The 19,674-nt window shown below is 41.2% G+C and overlaps 1 protein-coding gene across 4 annotated transcripts in view; it reads right to left on the reverse strand.

Moving 5' to 3' along the window:
- Positions 1 to 19,674, reverse strand: part of DYM (dymeclin) — a 391,190-nt gene that overhangs the window by 124,364 nt on the left and 247,152 nt on the right. For all 4 annotated transcript variants that reach the window (XM_088833353.1, XM_088833352.1, XM_055417337.2 and 1 more), the window contains one exon: positions 3,525 to 3,627. In XM_088833353.1, the coding sequence (XP_088689479.1) occupies positions 3,525 to 3,627 (103 nt within the window). The remainder of the gene's footprint in view (positions 1 to 3,524; positions 3,628 to 19,674) is intronic.

Below are 19,674 nucleotides of genomic sequence, written 5' to 3' on the forward strand. Positions count from 1 at the left end.
ACTTGCTTAGCAAGTTGATGATAAGCCCTTAGTTACTATTTCTACATCTGGGGATTTTTCTGACCTGGCTCCTTACTCTTTGTGGCCAGGGTCTTCTTGGCTTGTGCCTTTGCATTTATGTTTGGAATGAGATGGGAAAGTGGATCCTATGAAAAGGTTCTATGATGATCAAACGGCAATATAATTTGGTTCCTTAAGATTCCACCTCGAATAAACTAGTCATCTCAACTAGTTGCCAAGATAACCGTTAGAAATTAGGGAAACAACGTTTACATGTAATTGTAACAACAGTCCTAATTAAAAGCTACAGTTACATTTAAAAAGCAGGTACAATTCATTTATTATTTTTGTTTCACTGCCTATATTCAGGTTTTATTTTATATGACCAAAGTTATTTTAGAGTTTTATTCTTTTCTTTTTTTTTTCAGCTGAGCCTTGAAGCAAGTTGGATCTTAGTTCCCTGACTGGGGATGGAACCTGTACCCCCAGCAGTGGAAGTGCAGAGTCTTAACCACTGGACTGCCAAAGAAGTCCTATGGGGTTAATTCTTATGAAAATAGTGTTGAAAGATTCTTCTCTAACAATTCTCTCATATCTTTTTAGTCACTGCATTAAATTTTATGAAACTCTGATATAAAGACACCAAAACTCAGCCAAGTCAACTGAACTTCACTAGCCTTCCTAGATGCCTAAATCACTCTCTGACCAGCTATCACCGTGGTGAGCATTCTCTCTCCCCATGGAGAGCTCAACTGCAATTTTTGTTTTATTTTCCCTTAAGCAGTCAGGGCATTTCCTCATTATCTAGAAGCTGGCTGAAGGTTTCAGGTTTCCCCTGAGAGGTTCAGACAAAATGGCTGTACTAAAGTACTAATATTAATGTTTTCATAACATGCTATTTGTTTTCTATGCTGTTACTCAATTGCCTGGTGAATTATACAGTATAATGACAATAAACTTTTCTTAATAAACTCAAAAATCTCTAGGTAGACTGAGAGTACTCTGTGTCCTACAGCGAGCAGAAACTCAAATCCTCATCTCTGTGCACGTATCCAATCCTCTGCTGATGCAGTGCTCTGTCCTGGTGCAGACAGTGTGTGTCTGGGAAGTCACTGCTGCATTAGGCCCTTTCATGTTCCTTTTCCGTCATTTACAAACAAGTGTTTTAATGCATTCATTGAGGACACAGAATTTTATGTGGTTGCTGGCAAAGACACTTAACAAGTGAAATTTCTGGGGAAGAAAAAGGGAACATACTTCATTCGTCCAATTAATGGCCACGTTAAAAGAGAACAATAATGAGAACATGGTTTCAAAAGTTCACGCTCTCATACATAGTGTTTTGAGCAATGAGAATGACCAATAAAACATGAGTTGTCACCAAGAAGAACTACCATGGCACTTACTTTTGAGGTTGCTACTGTTTTCTTTAGTCACCTTTCAGCCTAGTGGCAGGAGGAGTGATTCACAACTATCGATACTATAACAGAATCAGTGTTACCCACCCTCTTCACTTAGGTCTAAGGAAAGGCAGCAAAACTCAAGTTCATAAACCTATCTGAAAAACGCTGTCATTTGCAAAGTCTCATACATACAAATGTTAAAATAAGACTGTCAATGACAGCTTCATATGGAATTTTCCTTATATTTCTAGAAAGCAGATGCTTCAAGAAGTTCCTTTTTATTAACACTTAGTGAAAATTTCATGCAAGAGGAAAACAAGGACTCTAAACATTGTACAGTTCAACAGCAGACTTCATACATCCATTATGAGCTCAGCTTGTGCTGTCGCTGCATAATCACCTCCATAACCGGCAAATGCTATTAAATGTGACCCATTTTCTAAAAGAAAATGTCAATGTTCAGGCCTCTGATTAAAGGAGAATACTACTAAGGCAACCTCAGCATACACATTTTACATATTTTGTGTGGAATGAAACAACAGGAATACTATATAAATCAAATTACATGTGTATAAAAATGACAAAACATTTACAGATGAACAAAATTCATATTCTTAATAAACATAACCCTATTGCCACTCTGGCCCCAAATGTGGATTCCAAGGAGCAAGTATAAAGAATGACTTTTCTTAGAACAAGTTATGACAAGGAAAGAATTAAATCAGCCATAATGCTCATTTTTTAAAAAAGATGAGAATATTCAGCTAGCAGGAAAATTTTAAAAGATACTGTTTTGTTTTGTTTTGTTAAGAGAGAAGTACTTTGGAATTTCAAACTTAATACCTTAATGGGATGACAGATCATAACATCTTTCTCACACACACACTAAATAAATAAATAAATAAAAGAGAAGAAAAACAGCGCCAGTCAGGTTGTGGCTGCACATAGCTATCTCTGTTTATCAGTGTCTGATATCCGGACTGGGTGCTGTTCCCACAGTCTCGTATCAGCACAACCATTTAGAAATGAAACAAACCACAGCAGGAAGCAAGCAAAACAACTCTTTGGCTGTCTGGTACATATCACCACTTCAAACTCAGAATATAAAAATTCTCTGCTCAAGTTTCTGAATATCGACTTTATGCTGTCCCCAGATAAACAAATAGGGAGGTTCTTATTAGAACTGGATGAACTATCTCTGTGACTCGTGACATAAAAGTTTTTCGTATTGTCATCTAAGCATGCTCCACAATATAAGAAGTGTCACGGACAATGTTGCTGTCCTAAAGGAATCCACACAACGGCTTCCCCTTCTTATTCCACAGTGCTCTTCTCTGGGCTGTGTCTACTCTATTCTGTCATCATCCTCTGAGGTCAGGCGGTAATAACCTCTTCATCTTTAAAGCAGGGGAGCAAATGCCATGTTACTGCTGTTCTCTGCTGACCACGACTGACTGAGTCCAGGGCAGGCACGCTGGACGAGAACCCCAGCAGAGCCGGTTAGCTTCTCTCTCTCCCAGGGCCTGAGAATCAGAGGACTCGGAACACTCAGCACAAGGCGTGCCTCTCACTAACACACATTAAGGCTTGGGAGGGAAGTGGGGTGCGAGGAGGGGTGAGGGGTGCTATTTCAGACAGCAACTAGATAAAAGTGGCCTACGGGACGCAGCAGCAGAATAAATCTGAAGCAAAAAGCAGCAGATAACAAAACTAAATGTCCAGAAAGACAGGCTATTTTGAAGAATCCAATGGCTTTTCAACGTTAGGTTCTTGTTCTCTGAAATCCAGGTGTGTATCTTCCCCTTGAGTTTAGTTAGAAACCTTTGCATACGTATAAAATCCCTCCTTTCGTTTCTCTGTAATTAGTTTGGGTGGCCTTCCTAAGGTAATAAGATTCCTAATTATTAACAATCATTGATTTAGGTTTGACTTTCTTCAACCATGTGTTAATAATCTTTGAAAAAACTTTTTCCCTTGATTTGAAATGTTTCTTCTTTATTTTCTATTACAGGTTTCTCAGTGGCCAAGAACAGCCAGAACTTGGGAAGAGGGGGAATTGTTACTTTTTAATTTAGCAATGAAAGGAAAAATTTTTTATTGACAAGTAAGGTAACTACTTACATAATCTGGTAGAGGAACATCATTGGAACTCAGTGAACCTCTCAAGGACTGTGTGGCTTGTTCCAGAACTTTGTTGTGTTTTTTCGACAGCAAGGAAAACAAGCTGAAAAAACAAACAAAAGCCCAATTATATTAAAAGAACTAAGTGTCTCCTTTCATAGGATTTATATGGAATTATATAAAAACACAGAATGTCAATTATTTCAAAATATACTTGTAAATGATTATTTTTTCATGCCTGTGTGAACAGCGAGATTAACAATACTATTGATATAATAAATGATAAAGTGAAAAAAATGTTTAAATTCTAAGGGCTCTAAAACAAAAGTTTGCCAGTTTAAGACTGTCTTGCCAGCACAAGAGAAACTTTCAGAAGATTACTATCATGGAAAGAACAGTGGACAGAAATTTAGAAAACCTGGGACATGAACTGACTTTACGAGTAACTCAGAGTGTATCAGTTCAGTTCAGTCGCTCAGTCGTGTCTGACTCTTTGCAATCCCATGAATCACAGCACGCCAGGCCTCCCTGTCCATCATCAACTCCCGGAGTTCACTCAAACTCATGTCCACAGAGTCGGTGATGCCATCCAGCCATCTCATTCTCTGTCGTCCCCTTCTCCTCCCGCCCCCAATCCCTCCCAGCATCAGTCTTTTCCAGTGAGTCAACTCGTCGCATGAGGTGGCCAAAGCATTGAAGTTTCAGCTTTGAACTGAAACTTCCAATGAACACCCAGGATTGATCTCCTTTAGAATGGACTGGTTGGATCTCCCTGCAGTCCAAGGGACTCTCAAGAGTCTTCTCCAGCACCACAGTTCAAAGCATCAATTCTTCGGTGATCAGCCTTCTTCACAGTCCAACTCTCACATCCATACATGACCATGGGAAAAACCATAGCCTTAACTACACGGATCTTTGTTGGCAAAGTAATGTCTCTGCTTTTCAATATACTATCTAGGTTGGTCATAACTTTCCTTCCAAAGAGTAAACGTCTTTTAATTTCATGGCTGCAATCAGCATCCGCAGTGATTTTGGAGCCCCCAAAAAATAAAGTTTGACACTGTTTCCACTATTTCCCCATCTATTTCCCATGAAGTGATGGGACCAGATGCCATGATCTTTGTTTCCTGAATGTTGAGCTTCAAGCCAACCTTTTCACTCTCCTCTTTCACTTTCATCAAGAGGCTTTTGAGTTCCTCTTCACTTTCTGCCATAAGGGTGGTGTCATCTGCATATCTGAGGTTATTGATATTTCTCCCAGCAATCTTGATTCCAGCTTGTGCTTCTTCCAGCCCAGCGTTCCTCATGATATACTCTGAATATAAGTTAAATAAGCAAGGTGACAATATACAGCCTTGATGTACTCCTTTTCCTATTTAGAACCAGTCTGTTGTTCCATGTACAGTTCTGACTGTTGCTTCCTGACCTGCATACAGGTTTCTCAAGAGGCAGGTCAGGTGGTCTGGTATTCCCATCTCTTTCAGAATTTTCCACAGTTTATTGTGATCCACACAGTCAAAGGCTTTGGCATAGTCAATGAAGTAGAAATAGATATTTTTCTAAAATTCTCTTGCTTTCTCCATGATCCAGCGGATGTTGGCAATTTGATCTCTGGTGCCTCTGCCTTTTCTAAAACCTGCCTGAACATCTGGAAGTTCACGGTTCACATATTGCTGAAGAATGGCTTAGAGAATTTTGAGCACAACTTTACTATACTCTGTTACAAATCACTTGAGCTTGCTGTATCTCAATTTTCTCACCTTTCAAATAAGTGTATTAGATTATTTCTCTAGCATAATATAGAGTCCATGATTCTATATTATGGCTTTATATTCTTATTTTTCAAAAAGACTGACTTTCAATATTGTAAGATTTTGCTTCTGGCCATGATGGATTAACTGGTACTGAATAACTTTTCTACATAAACGACTAAAAACTGAACAAAATATATGAAATAACTGCTTTCAGATGCTCAACAACATCTGAAGACAGGATTATGATCCCTAAAATAAGAGAGATCCACAGTGTTGTGTCAGTCGCTTATTTGTGTCCGACTCTTTAGGACCCCATGGACTGTAGCCCATCTGGCTCCTCTGGCTATGGAATTCTCTAGGCAAGGATTCTGGAGAGGGAAGCCATTCCCTTCTCCAGGGGATCTTACTGACACACAGATCGAACCCAGGTCTCCTGCACTGCAGGTAGTTCTTTACCATCTGAGCCACTAGGGGAGCCTTTTGGATGGCTCATGTGATTCATTACCTAGAAAGGGAGTTTCTATTCAGAGGAACATTTTAGACTGTGGCTCAGTGCACAAGAGTATTGTACTGAGAAGACAGATACGAATCTGGGGCTTCTGTGGCAGCTGGAATTTGCAGAGCAGATTGCTAGACTGGAGGGAACTGCAAGAGGGAGGTCCAAAACCTGCTTCAGTGTCGATTCTTGAGTTTGGCTAAATACTAAGCTGTGCTGTGCAAAGACAGACCTCACAAAGTATGACAGGGAACCACCATTCAGGAGGCACAAACTGAAGAGATTTTAGAAATCACAAAAGACTGGAGGTATGGTGAAGTCCCAACCTGTCAGAGTGGATAACACTCAGTTGAATTCTTGGAAAGGTGATGTTTTAGGAGTAGTATTCTAACCAAGAGTAAAGATTATTCTAAGATGGATCCTAACAGAACTAAGTGAGCGATTTTCAAAGTATAAAACAAATTTACATTAAATATAAATGGATTAAACCCTCTGGTTAAATGACAAGAGATTGTCAGACTAGGTAAAAAAACTAAACCCAAAAACATGCTATTTATAAGAGCCACACTTGTAAATCTGAAGATACAGATAAGTGAACAGTAAAATGATTCAAAAGAGAAAATCAGGAAAAGCAGGAAAATCAGTGACATAATTACTGGGTGAATAAATGTGAAATCATGTAACACTGATCAAGCATATGTTGATTAGGAGAGATTTCTGTGAAATGAAATAGTCCAGTAAAGTATCATGAAGGGGTTAGACTTTATATACATAAAGTCTTGAAGAGGAAAAAACATCTATGCAAGAAAAGGGAGAAGGCATTTCCAAACAGAAGGCAAAGCACAGAGGCAGAACAGGGGACAGTGAGAAGAGCGAAGTGGAAGTGTGTAAAGAAGTAGGAAAAAGTTCAATCTGTAAGGGTTTGTGCATTGTTTCTGTCATTTTATTTTTATGGGTCTTCTTTATTTGAGTTTTAGCTTTGCCTTCTTTTTTCTTTTTCCAGGTTAAAACTAAACATCATGCTTTTTCCTCACATTCACTCCCATGACCCACTGGTAACAAATGTTAGCAGTTTACTGTCTATGATTCCAGAAATGTTATATTCATCAAAGCATGTATAGGAACGAATACTGTACATATGCTGCTGCTGCTGCTAAGTCTCATCAGTCGTGTCCGACTCTGTGCGACCCCATAGACGGCAGTCCAGCAGGCTCCTCTGTACCTGGGATTCTCCAGGCAAGAACACTGGAGTGGGTTGCCATTTCCTTCTCCAATGCATGAAAGTGAAAAGTGAAAGTGAAGTTGCTCAGTCGTGTCTGACTCTTAGCGACCCCACGGACTGCAGCCTACCAGGCTCCTCCGCCCACGGGATATCCCAGGCAAGAGTACTGGAGTTGGGTGCCACTGCCTTCTCCATACTGGACATATACATCCATGCTTTTTAATTCAGAAAACAGGTATTGCTCTGTACCTTGCACTTTTTCCACTTAATAATACAATCTTTGATTTGTTCAATAAAACATATATTGACTGTTAGTTAACTGACATGGAAGCATACGTATACACCACATTTTGACTAATCCATTAGAAAAGTATCATTGCAATGTTTACAATTTTTTTGTATCATAAATAGTACTGCAGTGAACACCCCTGTACATACTTTTTAGCATACCTGAGATGAGACTGACTATAGGATAAAGTAAAACTGCTGAGTAAAAGAATAATTGAACATAGTACTGAACTGCAAAGTGTAAATATTCTTAAAAATACAAATTATTTTTCAGGCAATGAAAATGAAGAGATAAAAACATGTTGAAATAGTGTATAAAGCATATTCACAAGGAAATGCATAAAAGGGGGAAATTAGTAAGATTCATCTAATTAGTATGTTGTTATGTTAACTCACTTCAGTCGTGTCTGCCTCTTTGCAATCCTATGGACTATAGCTTGCCAGCTTCCTCTAACCACGGGATTCTCTAGGCAAGAATGCTGGAGTGGGTTGCCATTTCCTCCTCCAGGGGATTTTCCTGACCCAGGGATCAAACCCATGTCTCTTATGTCTCCTGCATTGGCAGGCGGGATCTTTACCACTAGTGCCACTCTGGCAGCCCTCTGAAATCACAGAGCTATCTACAAAAGCAGGCTTCTGCTCAGGACACTTTTGGCTGCAGAAGCAGACATACACCCAGGCACACCAGCTCTGCGCATGGCTTCAAGGCCATTATATTACATAACTAAATATACTACTTAGCACATTTTCTGAAATAAGTGGAGTTTCAGAAGTTTTTTGAGATGGAATGGTCTTTGGTGGTTGATTCTAGTATATGCCTTGCAAGACTCAAAGGGGCATCAACTGGGTGCCTAAACAGAAAGCTAAAGCAGGAAATGTACCTGGAAGAAGTGAGCTTTTTGTTATTAGCAAGAGGAAAGGGGGCAAGCGACATACAGCAGCGCACTGTATGTTTACATAATACCAGAACTGTTTCTGAGTTCAACAAACCTGGGATTTTCTCAGTCAGTGTTCTAAGAGTGTACCCTTCAGAGAAGGACAAAAGAGGTAATCTATGGTAGCTTTTATCATTAATTGAAGACATTTATGACACGAGTCCTGGGAATCAAAGCAAAGAGGGTTTGACAATGTTTTCTTCAGAGAAGAAAGGCTAGTTTGTTTATTTTAAAAGAGAATACTAACAATCTGCTTTCCTTGTTAGTAGAAGACAAAACAAGGAAGGGAGCTGCAATTCACACATAAGCTCTCTCAGTAGGACACAACGGGAAATCTGACTGCTTCGGGCCCGCAGTGTTGATATGGTCCACCTCAGAACCTGTAGCTACTGCTCCCAGCTGTTTTTAAGAAGGTCGGTGTAGGAACAGATGATCTGAGGTCACTTCCAGTTTTCTATCGCGTATGAGAAACAGAATTCACACTTACTCAGGCTACTATTCTTCTGCCATCAAATAGGCTTTTTTCTCAGTTCTGTTAGCCAGAGCTCTCAAAGTTTTCTTTAATTTTTTAAAAAATTCTAATTTTGTCTTCCATTTAGCATTTTTAGGGCACAATGACCTAAATGTATATGAGACACAATCTGCAAATTGTTGAGAAAAGTAACTTTTGCTTAAAGCTTCTGCATTCAAAATACCAGCCCCAGTTAAATGCTAGTGAGAGTGAGCAACACACATGATGTTTGCACGGAAGGGGTAATTCTGATTCTGGAAGTTAGTGAAACTGACCTCCAAGTGCACTGATACTCAGAATATAGCTGTCATGACACTTAATTTAAATTAGAAAAAGACTGGATTTTTTCTTCTGTACCAGAATGTTCATTATAAATTGGTTTAATGGTGAAAAACTAAAAGCAATAAAAACTCTGGTCAAGAATACAATGGGTAAATAAACTGTGGGATAGTCATATAACGGCATACTGTGTAGCAATTAAAGGTTATCTAAACGGGATAAATCTCAAAAAAACAATGTTATTGAATGAGCAAGGACCCTGGTAGAGAATGTGAACAAGGCATTATTATTTATTCAGTGTCTTGAGCATACAGATCAACATTATATATTTTCTACAGATAAAACTTTTGAAGCAATAAAACACACATGGAAATGATAAACACGACATTTAGAATAGTCATCATTCTCTGAGAAAGGAAGGAAATGAGATCAGGGAGGAAGAAATGAGAGGTTCAGCATGCTCTCTCTCTCAAATATTCTTTCAGTTATACTAAATATATACATACTATATATATATTTTTTGGTTATACTAGATATATACATACTATACATACAATACTTTGGCCACCTGATGCAAAGAACCAATTCATTGGAAAAGACCCTGATGCTGGGAAAGATTGAGGGCAGGAGGAGAAGAGGGCCACGGGGGATAAGATGGCTGGATGACATCACCGACTCACTAGAGATGAGTTTGAGCAAACTCGGGGAGACAGTGAAGGACAGGGAAGCCTGATGCACTACAGTCCATGAGGTCACAAAGAGTTGGGCACAGCTTAGTGACTAAACAACAACAGATCTAGGGGACTTCTACGTTATTCTGTTTTTTTGGTGTATGCTTGAAATATTACACATTTTAAAAACTAATAAAAAAGAACACACTATCCTGAAGAAAACAGAGCCCCTGCCAACAGTCAGCATTTCATAAAAGAAAGAAGCACATAAACATGCATGATGAGTCCAACCTGGAACGTGCTCAGAAAACCACTGGCTGCTGCACAGGGCTGTCATTTAGGTTCCCAGTTGGTGGCATGAGATAAGACAGTTTAAAGACAGACTGTGAAGGGCCACTTATGGCACATCAAAAGTCCTAGACCTTTCTATATGGTGTGAGAAGCTAATGGAAGCTAATCGGTCTTAGAAAATGAGTAAAGAGACGTGGTTCCCTGCCCCCAAGGAACTCAAGTCTAATGGAATAAGGGGGGAAACATCTACAATACTGGAATCAGAGAACGCCATGGGTCTGAGAGAATGCTGTGGGAGTAGAGTTGAAGGTTAGGTACATCTCCCAGAGGAAATCTATCTTGATGGTGGCCTTGAAGGTTAAGGGGTTTGCCTGTGGGGAAACATGAAGGGGAAGGGAAAGCCATTCTGAAAGGCGGAGGAGCATACAGAAAGGCACAGAGATGTCAGGGAAGTACCCAGAGCTTACGAGGCAAAGCCAGTGCAAGTCCACAGAGCAGGGAGCATTAGACAGGCCAAGAGATGAACCCAGTGAGATCGGCAGGGCCTGTTTAAAAAATGCCAAGAGGTCTGCACCATCAAGTTACTGAGACAGACAGTAACTCAATCATTTACCAAGAACTGACTACGTGTCAGGGGTGAGCAAGTTTTCTGCTCAGGATACAGCTACTAGCAAAAGCCACAAGACCTCTGTCTTGCCCTCTTGGAGGGCACAGTCAGGTCAAGGAGGATTTGCTTGTATACAAGTGCTCCTGTCACTGGTGATGGAGAGATGCGTGGCCAGAAATGGGGACAAAGATGAGGGTGTCTGACCACACCTGAAGTGGGGACAGGAAATCATTTCTGGAGATGATGCCTGAGCTGAATCTTGAGGAGCAATCTGAAGTTAGCCAAGCAAATCAGGCAACGGGAGAGGTAACGTGGGCAGAGAGAAGAGTATGAGAGGAAGCAGAGAAATCTGAGCACGTGGGTACAGTCAACAGTACCGCACACATGCTCATAAAGTGTTAAGTATCTGGCACACCACGTTATGGCCAGGGCAGGAACAGGAACGGTTCATAAGGCGCCTCTTGGGCCTTAGTGAGACCCTGGACTTCATCCTGAAAGCCAGAAGTGTTTTCTGACAGCAGGACTACAAAGATAAGTAAGAGAGAAAAATGCAGAGCTGCTGTATTTGGTGTCCAGGTGGGAGGTGGGCGAGAAGTGACAGAGAGGAGGGGTGACCGAGCCCCCTCGTCCTTCTCTGTCCGCCGTCTCTCCCCGATGCTCTCTCATCTCGAGGTGGCTGCAGAGGCCCTGTCAGACCTGAACACCCCACACCTGTGCAAGAAGGTACAGGGACACAACAATTACACTTGTTTGAGAAAGATTCTCGGCCCCTAGACGGGATGGGAAGGTTGGACAGGGTGGGCAAGAGAACAGGAGCAGAAATAGATAATTTGGCATATCTTTTAGGCTGCTAAGAGTGAGAGGTGAGGAGGACTTGAATTGAAGCAGATATGAGCTATTTGGGGAAAAAAGGAATCCTGGATGACTCTCAGGTCTGGGAAATCTAGTGGCTGGCTGAGAATGTGACTGAACATGCCAGGGATATAAGAAGAAGAGCCAAAGAGCAGGGAGAAGACCTAGGAAACAAAGAACTGTGTCTCAAAGACAACAAGCGCAGCAGCAGACAGACTGACGGAGCTTCCTGTGCATTAGACACTGTTCATCATCAGATACCACCTGACGTGTGTGCTGTTACTCTCCAGCCTTTATTTTGAAGGGATGATGAAACTGAGGTGGGGAGTAGCTAAGGCTTATAGCTACTAAGTGGTGGAGTCAGGAGTCAAATTCAGGCAGATGGGCTCTCAGAGTGGTGTTCTTAACAGTTCTGCCATGAAACTCAGAGGTGCTCCAGAATATGCAGATGCCCATGGTTAGAAATGTCCAGATTTCAAAAACACTCACCAGGTGCTCAGGAGGGACGGTAAGAAATTTCAGGGCTGTCAGCATCAGTTGAAATCACAAAAGTACAGGTGATCACCCAAGGATAACACATTACTAATATAAAACAAGATAAGGACAGAATTCTGGGTAAAGCCAGTAAAGAGTACTCGATGAAAGCTCGGAGGAGAAGGGAAGGAGGAGACATTCTTCTGCAAGTCAGGAGAACCATCTTAAGGGGAGAGCTCGCGCCACTGTTAAAAAGTAAAGAAGGACTGAAAAAAACAAAGTCACCGGATTTGACACAAGGCAAGGCATCAATGGTGACGGGAAAAGAAACTTTTTTCGGTGGGGAGGAGGAGACAGAAGCCGCCAGGGCGGCTGGGGGGGAAGCAGGATGTGGGGAGACAGGCGATGCTGGGGTGACGGGAGTGAGCGTACAAGCCTGCGGAGGAGGCAAGGCAGACAGAGGCCAGTGACTAGGAGGGGCGGTGGGGGTCCCTCCTTGGCCACCGCAGACATGCCCACAAGAACCTTGCCGCTGCTCACAACGTGCGGTCACGGCCTCTCCACGCCCCAGTCCTTCCTCTGACACACTCACGAGGGGCGCCACCAGAGACATGAGGCGACCTCGACTCCACAGATGAGGAAACAGAGCTGGTGGTTCAGCCAAGGTCAAAGTGACACAGAGTAGTGAATATAAAAGTCCTTTATAAACCCTCCGGAGCTATTAAAATGCAAAGAAATACAAAGTTTATTAAAGTTATTTATTAAAGCAGCGTTACAGCTAGAAACCAAGTCTCCCCACGCCTAGCTTCCCGCTGTCTCTGCTGCAGACACGGACTCCTCCTCGGGGCAGCGAGCCCCTCCTCCTCTCGGCGGGCTCAGTGCCGCCTCCCCTTCAAGGCACAACTCCACACCCTCTGTGAGAGGCTATGCTCGCCCTGCCACTGAGCCACACTCACTTCACCACTCAGTTCGTGACCAAATGTAGTCTCAGGCTGCTGGATAGTTTTAATCAGCTTTATTGAGGAATGATCTCTGTATTATAAAACGGACCAATTTTAAGCAGACAATTAAAAGAGTTTTGAAAAATTACCATAATTACTCATTACTAATTAATTCAGTTCAGTTCAGTTCAGTTCAGTCGTGTCCGACTCTTTGCGACCCCATGAATCACAGCATGCCAGGCCTCCCTGTCCATCATCAACTCCCGGAGTTCACTCAAACTCATGTCCATCGAGTCGGTGATGCCATCCATTCTCTGTCGTCCCCTTCTCCTCCTGCCCCCACTCCCTCCCAGCATCAGAGTCTTTTCCAGTGAGTCAATTCTACGCATGAGGTGGCCAAAATATTGGAGTTTCAGCTTCAGCATCAGTCCTTTCAATGAACACCCAGGATTGATCTCCTTTAGAATAGACTGGTTGGATCTCCTTGCAGTCCAAGGGACTCTCAAGAGTCTTCTCCAGCACCACAGTTCAAAAGCATCGATTCTTCGGCGATCAGCTTTCTTCACAGTCCAACTCTCACATTCATACATGACCACTGGAAAAACCATAGCCTTGACTAGACGGACCTTGGTTGGCAAAGTAATGTCTCTGCTTTTTAATATGTTATCTAGGTTGGTCATAACTTTCCTTCCAAGGAGCAAGCGTCTTTTAATTTTATGGCTGCAATCAGCATCTGCAGTGATTTTGGAGCCCAAAAAAAAAAGGTCTGACACTGTTTCCACTGTTTCCCCATCTATTTCCCATGAAATTACTCATTAACATAATCATGAGAGAGACGATTCCCTCACCCCAGGAAGTTCCCTTGTACCCCTCTGAAGTCAAGTCCCTCGCCCAATATGCACCTCCCCAGACCCTACCCCAAGTAACCAGGGGTCTGTTCTCCATCACTACAGTTCTGCCTTGTCTAGATTTCGTGTAAAGAGAATCACACCATATGTATGCTTGTATGTCTGGCTTCTATTCCTTTGCATAATATTCTTCAAATTAATCCATATTGTTTTGTGTGTCAGTAGTTCATTCCTTTTTACTGCTGAGTAGTTTTCCATTGTATGAATGAATCTTAATTTGTGGACATTTGGGTTGTTTTCAGTTTTGAGCTATTATGAATAAAGCGGCTATAAATGCTCTTGTACAAGTTCTTATGTGAACATATGTTTTCATTTCTCTTGAATAAATACTTAGAAGTGGGACTGTGGCATTGTATGCCAATTGTTTTAACTCTATAAGAAACCATCAAACTTTGTTCTACATTTTTGGTAGCAGGGAAGTGGAAGGTAGGGAAGCCTTGATATTTCAGACTTGACATTTAGCTATTTTAGTGGATGTGAAGTAGATCTCACTGTATTTATTTGTCTTCCCCTAATGAATTTTCTTGGGCTCACGTTTTCTTTGCTGAAGTGTCTATTCATATCTTTGGTCCATTTTTTAAAAAAGGATTGTGTTTGTTCTTTTTGAGTTGTGAGAGTTCCTAATATATTCCAGACACAAGCCCTTTATCAGATTTTTCTTTTTTGTCAGTTTTAAAATATTCTCTCCCAGCCTGAGATAATAAATGATATATGACATTGTGGAGGGTGTGCTGCATGTTGATTTGACACAAACACACTGCAAAATGATGATCACCACAGCTTTAGCTCACGTCTCCATCCCATCCCATAACTACCATTTCTTTCTTGTGGTGGGAACATTCAAGATCTGCTTTCTGAGCTACTTTCAAGTATATCAGTTTGGTTCAGTTCAGTCACTCAGTTGTGTGATTATACCATGCTGTACATCAGATCTCCAGAACTTAAAATTGGAAGTTTGGGAAGGGAGACTTAGGAAGAAAGGGTACTTTCTAAAGGGTAATATATCCTATGACTGATTCGTGTTGTCATATGGCAGAAACCAACACAAAATTGTAAAGCAATTTTCTACCAGTTAAAAAAAAACCAAACTGGAAATCTGTGCTCTTTGACCAACTTTGTTGTTGCTGTTCAGTCTCTAACTCATGTCTGACTCTTCGCGACCCTGTGGACTGCAGCATGCCAGGCTTCCCTGCCCTCCACTATCTCCCGGAGTTTGCTCAATTTCATGTCTATGGATGAAATAGACAGTGTTGATATCTAACCATCTCATCCTCTTGACCAACCTGCTATCAGTTGAACATCAAACTGGTTGTAGTATCATTTTTTAAACATTTGGGTACTGTCATTGAGATAAAATTAGTCTATTCAGAGGCAGCTGTCTCTCATGACCTGTAAGTTATAAATATGCAAATATACACTAAGTACAACACAGAGTAGGGTGTGTGATATAAAACTAAAAAAAGAACTTAACACTGATGAAGATTAAACAGTGACCTTAAATACACTGAGAAAAGAATCTATATTTCCTTATTCTGAATCTCATTATTGGGTGTTATTTATTTTTGTAAACAACTTCTCCCATTCTGGAGAGAGGTAGGGGAAGTGGAGTCAAGTTTTAGAATTTGATGAAGTCCAATTCATTAAATTAAAAAAATTATTTGTACTTTTTGTATTATAAATCTTTGCCTAGCCCAAAATTCCAAAGATTTTCTCCGATAATTTCTTCTTGAAGTTTTATAATTTTAACTCTTATAATTAGGTCTGTGCTCCGTTTGAACTTTAATATGTATGTATGGCACACAGTAAGAGTCAAGTTTCATTCTGTTGTTACTGGGGCTTGGGGCATATAAATACTTAATTGTTCTAGAACCATTTGTTGACAGGACTATCCCTTTCACCCCGTGAATTACCCTGGCAGTCTTGTCAAAAGTTCACTGACCACATATGCACAGGTGTATTTCTGGACTCTCTTCCATTGGTCTACCACGTACTGTCTTGGTTACTCCAGCTATAGAGTAAATCCTGTGAGTCCTCCAACTTAAGTTTTGTCAAAATTGCTTTGGGTATTCTTGGTCCTCTGTACACTCATACATATTTTAGAATCAACTTTGTCAACTTCTACCAAAACGTATGGTGGGGTTTTGAAATGGATTATTTGATCGTATAGGTCAGTTTCAGGATCTTAATAATACTAAGTCTCTGACCCATAAGCATGAGATCACTGTTTATTTTGGTCTTCTTTCTTTCAGCAGTGTATAGTTTTCATCGTATAGATCCTGCCTAGATTTTGCTATGTTCATTCTTAAGCTATTTCATATTTTTATGCTATTATAAATAGCATTGTTTTAAAATCTCAATTTCTGGTTGTTTATCACAAAAAATACTAAAGTAAACTTATTGTTTTATACTGACTTTTTAACCTATACTCATGCTAAACTCATTTATTAATTCTAGCAGATTTTTTATAGATTCATTAGGATTTTTAAACATCTAACCATGTTTTATGGGAATAAATACAGCTTTAGATCTTCTTATCTAGATTATTAACATGTCTTTTTCTCAAGCCTGCACTGCCTAGGATCTCTAGCACAATAATCAATAAATATGAAAGCAAATATCCTTGCCATTTTCCTGATCCATGGGAAGATGCTTTTAGTCTTTTACCATTAATTATGACTTTAGGTGTGAGGAAATTCCCCTCTATTCCTTGCTACCTGAATTTTCTTATCATCATGCACAGGTGTTGAATTTCACTAACTGCTTTTCCTATACCTATTAAGATGACCATACAGTTTAAGTCTACTAATACAGCAGACTGTACTGAATGATGGTGTTATATTAATGCAGCCTTACATTCCTAGGGCAGATCCTACTGGTTATCCTTTTATGTGTTGAGGACAAATAATGACAGTAAGTTGTCACTTGCTTAAGCTGTACTTTATGCCACGTACCTTTTTAATCTTTCACATTTTTAACTAAATTAATATACAACATGCTTAATGAAGAGGGTATTACTGCTATCATCACAAGAGGAAACTAGGGCATTAGAGGGGCAAATTAGCTTGTCAAGGATTATACTGCTGATACGTGGAAGAGACAGAATTTATACCTCAGTAACCTGACTTAGCAGAGAAGGCGATGGCACCCCACTCCAGTACTCTTGCTTGGAAAATCCCATGGACAGAGAAGCCTGGAAGGCTGCAGTCCATGGGGTTGCTAAGAGTCCTACACGACTGAGTGACTTCACTTTCACTTTTCACTTTCATGCACTGGAGAAGGAAATGGCAACCCACTCCGGTGTTCTTGCCTGGAGAATCCCAGGGACAGGGGAGCCTGGTGGGCTGCCGTCTATGGGGTTGCACAGAGTTGGACACAACTGAAGCGACTTAGCAGCAGCAGCAACCTTAGAGCCTATACTCATAACCACTCTATTTTATCATCTTATCTAGGGTGGGCTTTTTTTTTTTTTTTTCCTGATCAGCATGATTCACTTCCACTTACTTCTTTTAGGAAAAGAACTGACTCTCCTGAAAAAAGGTGAGTCCATGGTACATGCTGAGTCAGTTGTAATACCCCATCCCCTGGGTCACAAAGAACAGTCAAGTTGAGCCAGTTGAAAACTTTCCCTAAGATTTTCCCAATTAGGGGTGAGAAAGACTGCTGCTCCTCTCTGGTTAGAAGACTGTAAAGATGTAAGGTGCCTAAGGTCATGGTTTCACTTCATGGAGAAAATCCACATGCAAGAGGAGAAAATGAACCTAAGCTGATAGAGTGAAAGAGAAGAGAAGCCACAGACATGACACACAAACACAGAAAGTCACCCAGGAAGAAAGGGAGAAGGGGAGGGAGGCCGAGACCATGCTCTGGAGGTGCTGACTCCTCAGTTCAAGTCTCTGAGGTTCCCAGCCCTCCCTGCATTTCTTCTGTGAGCTGTTCTCCACGTAGTACCCTGAAAACAAAGTGCTTCCTTTTTCATACATGCTGGAGTCTGGAATGGCTTGCTCCCTTATCTTCAAGTATTTGCTCAAATGTCATCTCTTCTTTGAGGTCCATCATAACCCACACCTGGCTTGCCCTAGTTTCCTTCTACTGCTCCATGTTTCCTATACTATTCCTCAATTTATAAAATACTATATGCTTTACTTACATGTTTTTACTGTTTCTATCCACTAGAACAGAGGCTGGCCAACTAGAGCTCACAAATCAAATCCAGAACACCATCTGTTTCTCTTTGTTTGTGTTTTGGTTTTCTGGCCGCGCAGCTTGTGGGATTTTGGTTCTCTGATCAGGTACTGAATCTGGGCCCTTGGCAGTTGAGAGTGCAGAGGCCTAACTACTGGACTGCTAGGGAATTTCCCCGACCACCTACTTTTGTATAGAGAGTTTTACTGGCTCACAGTCATATCCATTCACACTGGCTGTGGCTGTTTTCATGCTACAATGATGGATACAATCCGATGTGCCAAGCCTAAAATATTTACTTAGTCCTTTACAGAAAAAGTTTTCTGATCTGGCACTAGTAGGTAAACTCCACCATGGCCAGGATTTTCACCTGTTTTGCTTAAGATCCCTTGAAGGAGCAAATGGCAACCCACTCCAGTATTCTTGCCTGGAAAATTCCATGCAGAGAGGATCCTGGCAGGCTACAGTCCATGGGGTCACAGAGAGTTGGACAACACTGAGCATACATATTCCCAGTAACTAGAACAATGCCTGGTGCATAGCAGGTACTCAATATTAGTTCACTGAATATATTATGAAGTAGAAGTTCCCTGAAAAGTACTTTTGCTAAGCTTAAAATTTCAAAGTTTATCTGGTTTCTGATTCTTTACACAAATACCTGGTATTTTTATGGTTAGGCAAATATCTCCTTTCCATGTTTTGACTGCACTAAAAAAAACAAAAACAAAAACAAGCATTCTCTTCCATTTGCCCAGAAATACAGTTGTCTGAGCACTCTTCAGTTTCTCCTGAGAGCAATCCTCCTATCTCCCTCCTTGGTGCACACACTGAGCTGAAGCCAAAGCCAACAGGATCTGTTGCCAGACTGGATTTAAGGTGAAGGAGAACAGTCAAGGATGTGATCCGAGTTTCAGCAGAAGCAAAGGGAAAGGCAGGTGCATCACAGTCTGAGACGGGAGACTGTCTGCTGGTGGGGGGTAGCTCCAGGCGGACCTCTGGGCAATCCTTTCTAGATCTGCTAAGATTGTGATGCTCACTCACTATTTAAGTGAAAGTTTCAAGCACACATTTGCAAGATGAGTCTGGCTTCAGGAAAGAGAGGCTAGAGATATGCATCTGAGAACGATAAACATACAGTCAGAAATTAAAGCCATGGCAATGGATGAGAAAACTCAGGGACTAGTATACATAGAGAGTGGGAGAGGGACTAGAAAAAGCTGAAACCTAAGCTAGAAGTGAAGGAAGACTAAATTACATTAAGCCTATATTCTAGAACTCTAGCAAGGCACAGACAGTACCAGGTATTTAAAGGAGGATGCAGATGAGGCCCAACACAGGGAACTGAAAGTCTCGATTAAAAAGTCAGACTTCCCACGAGCCACAACTACTGAGCCCATATGCTGCAACTCCTGAAGCCTGTGCACCGAGAGCCTATGCTCTGCAACAAGAGAAGTCACCACAATGAGAAGCCGTGCACCCCAACTACAGAGGAGCCCCCATTCAGCAATGAAGACCCAGGGCCACAAAAAATTAATTAATTAACAAAACTTGAAGAAGTCAGACTTTGGGTTCCCTCTCCTTCCCCACTCAGTTCAATGAGTGCCTACCTCCATCCTGGCAAAAGAATGGCGGTGATCACTCTCCAAAGGATAAAGCAGGCAGACTCTGGACTTAGGGATATAAGGCCCAAGTGAGAATGGGAGTACTAAATTTAAAGTAATTAGGTAAAAACCTAGATG

This window comes from Moschus berezovskii, chromosome 28 (genome assembly GCF_049115385.1).
Source record: "Moschus berezovskii isolate FMDL1 chromosome 28, NW_MosBer_1.0, whole genome shotgun sequence".
Classification (NCBI taxonomy): domain Eukaryota; kingdom Metazoa; phylum Chordata; class Mammalia; order Artiodactyla; family Moschidae; genus Moschus; species Moschus berezovskii.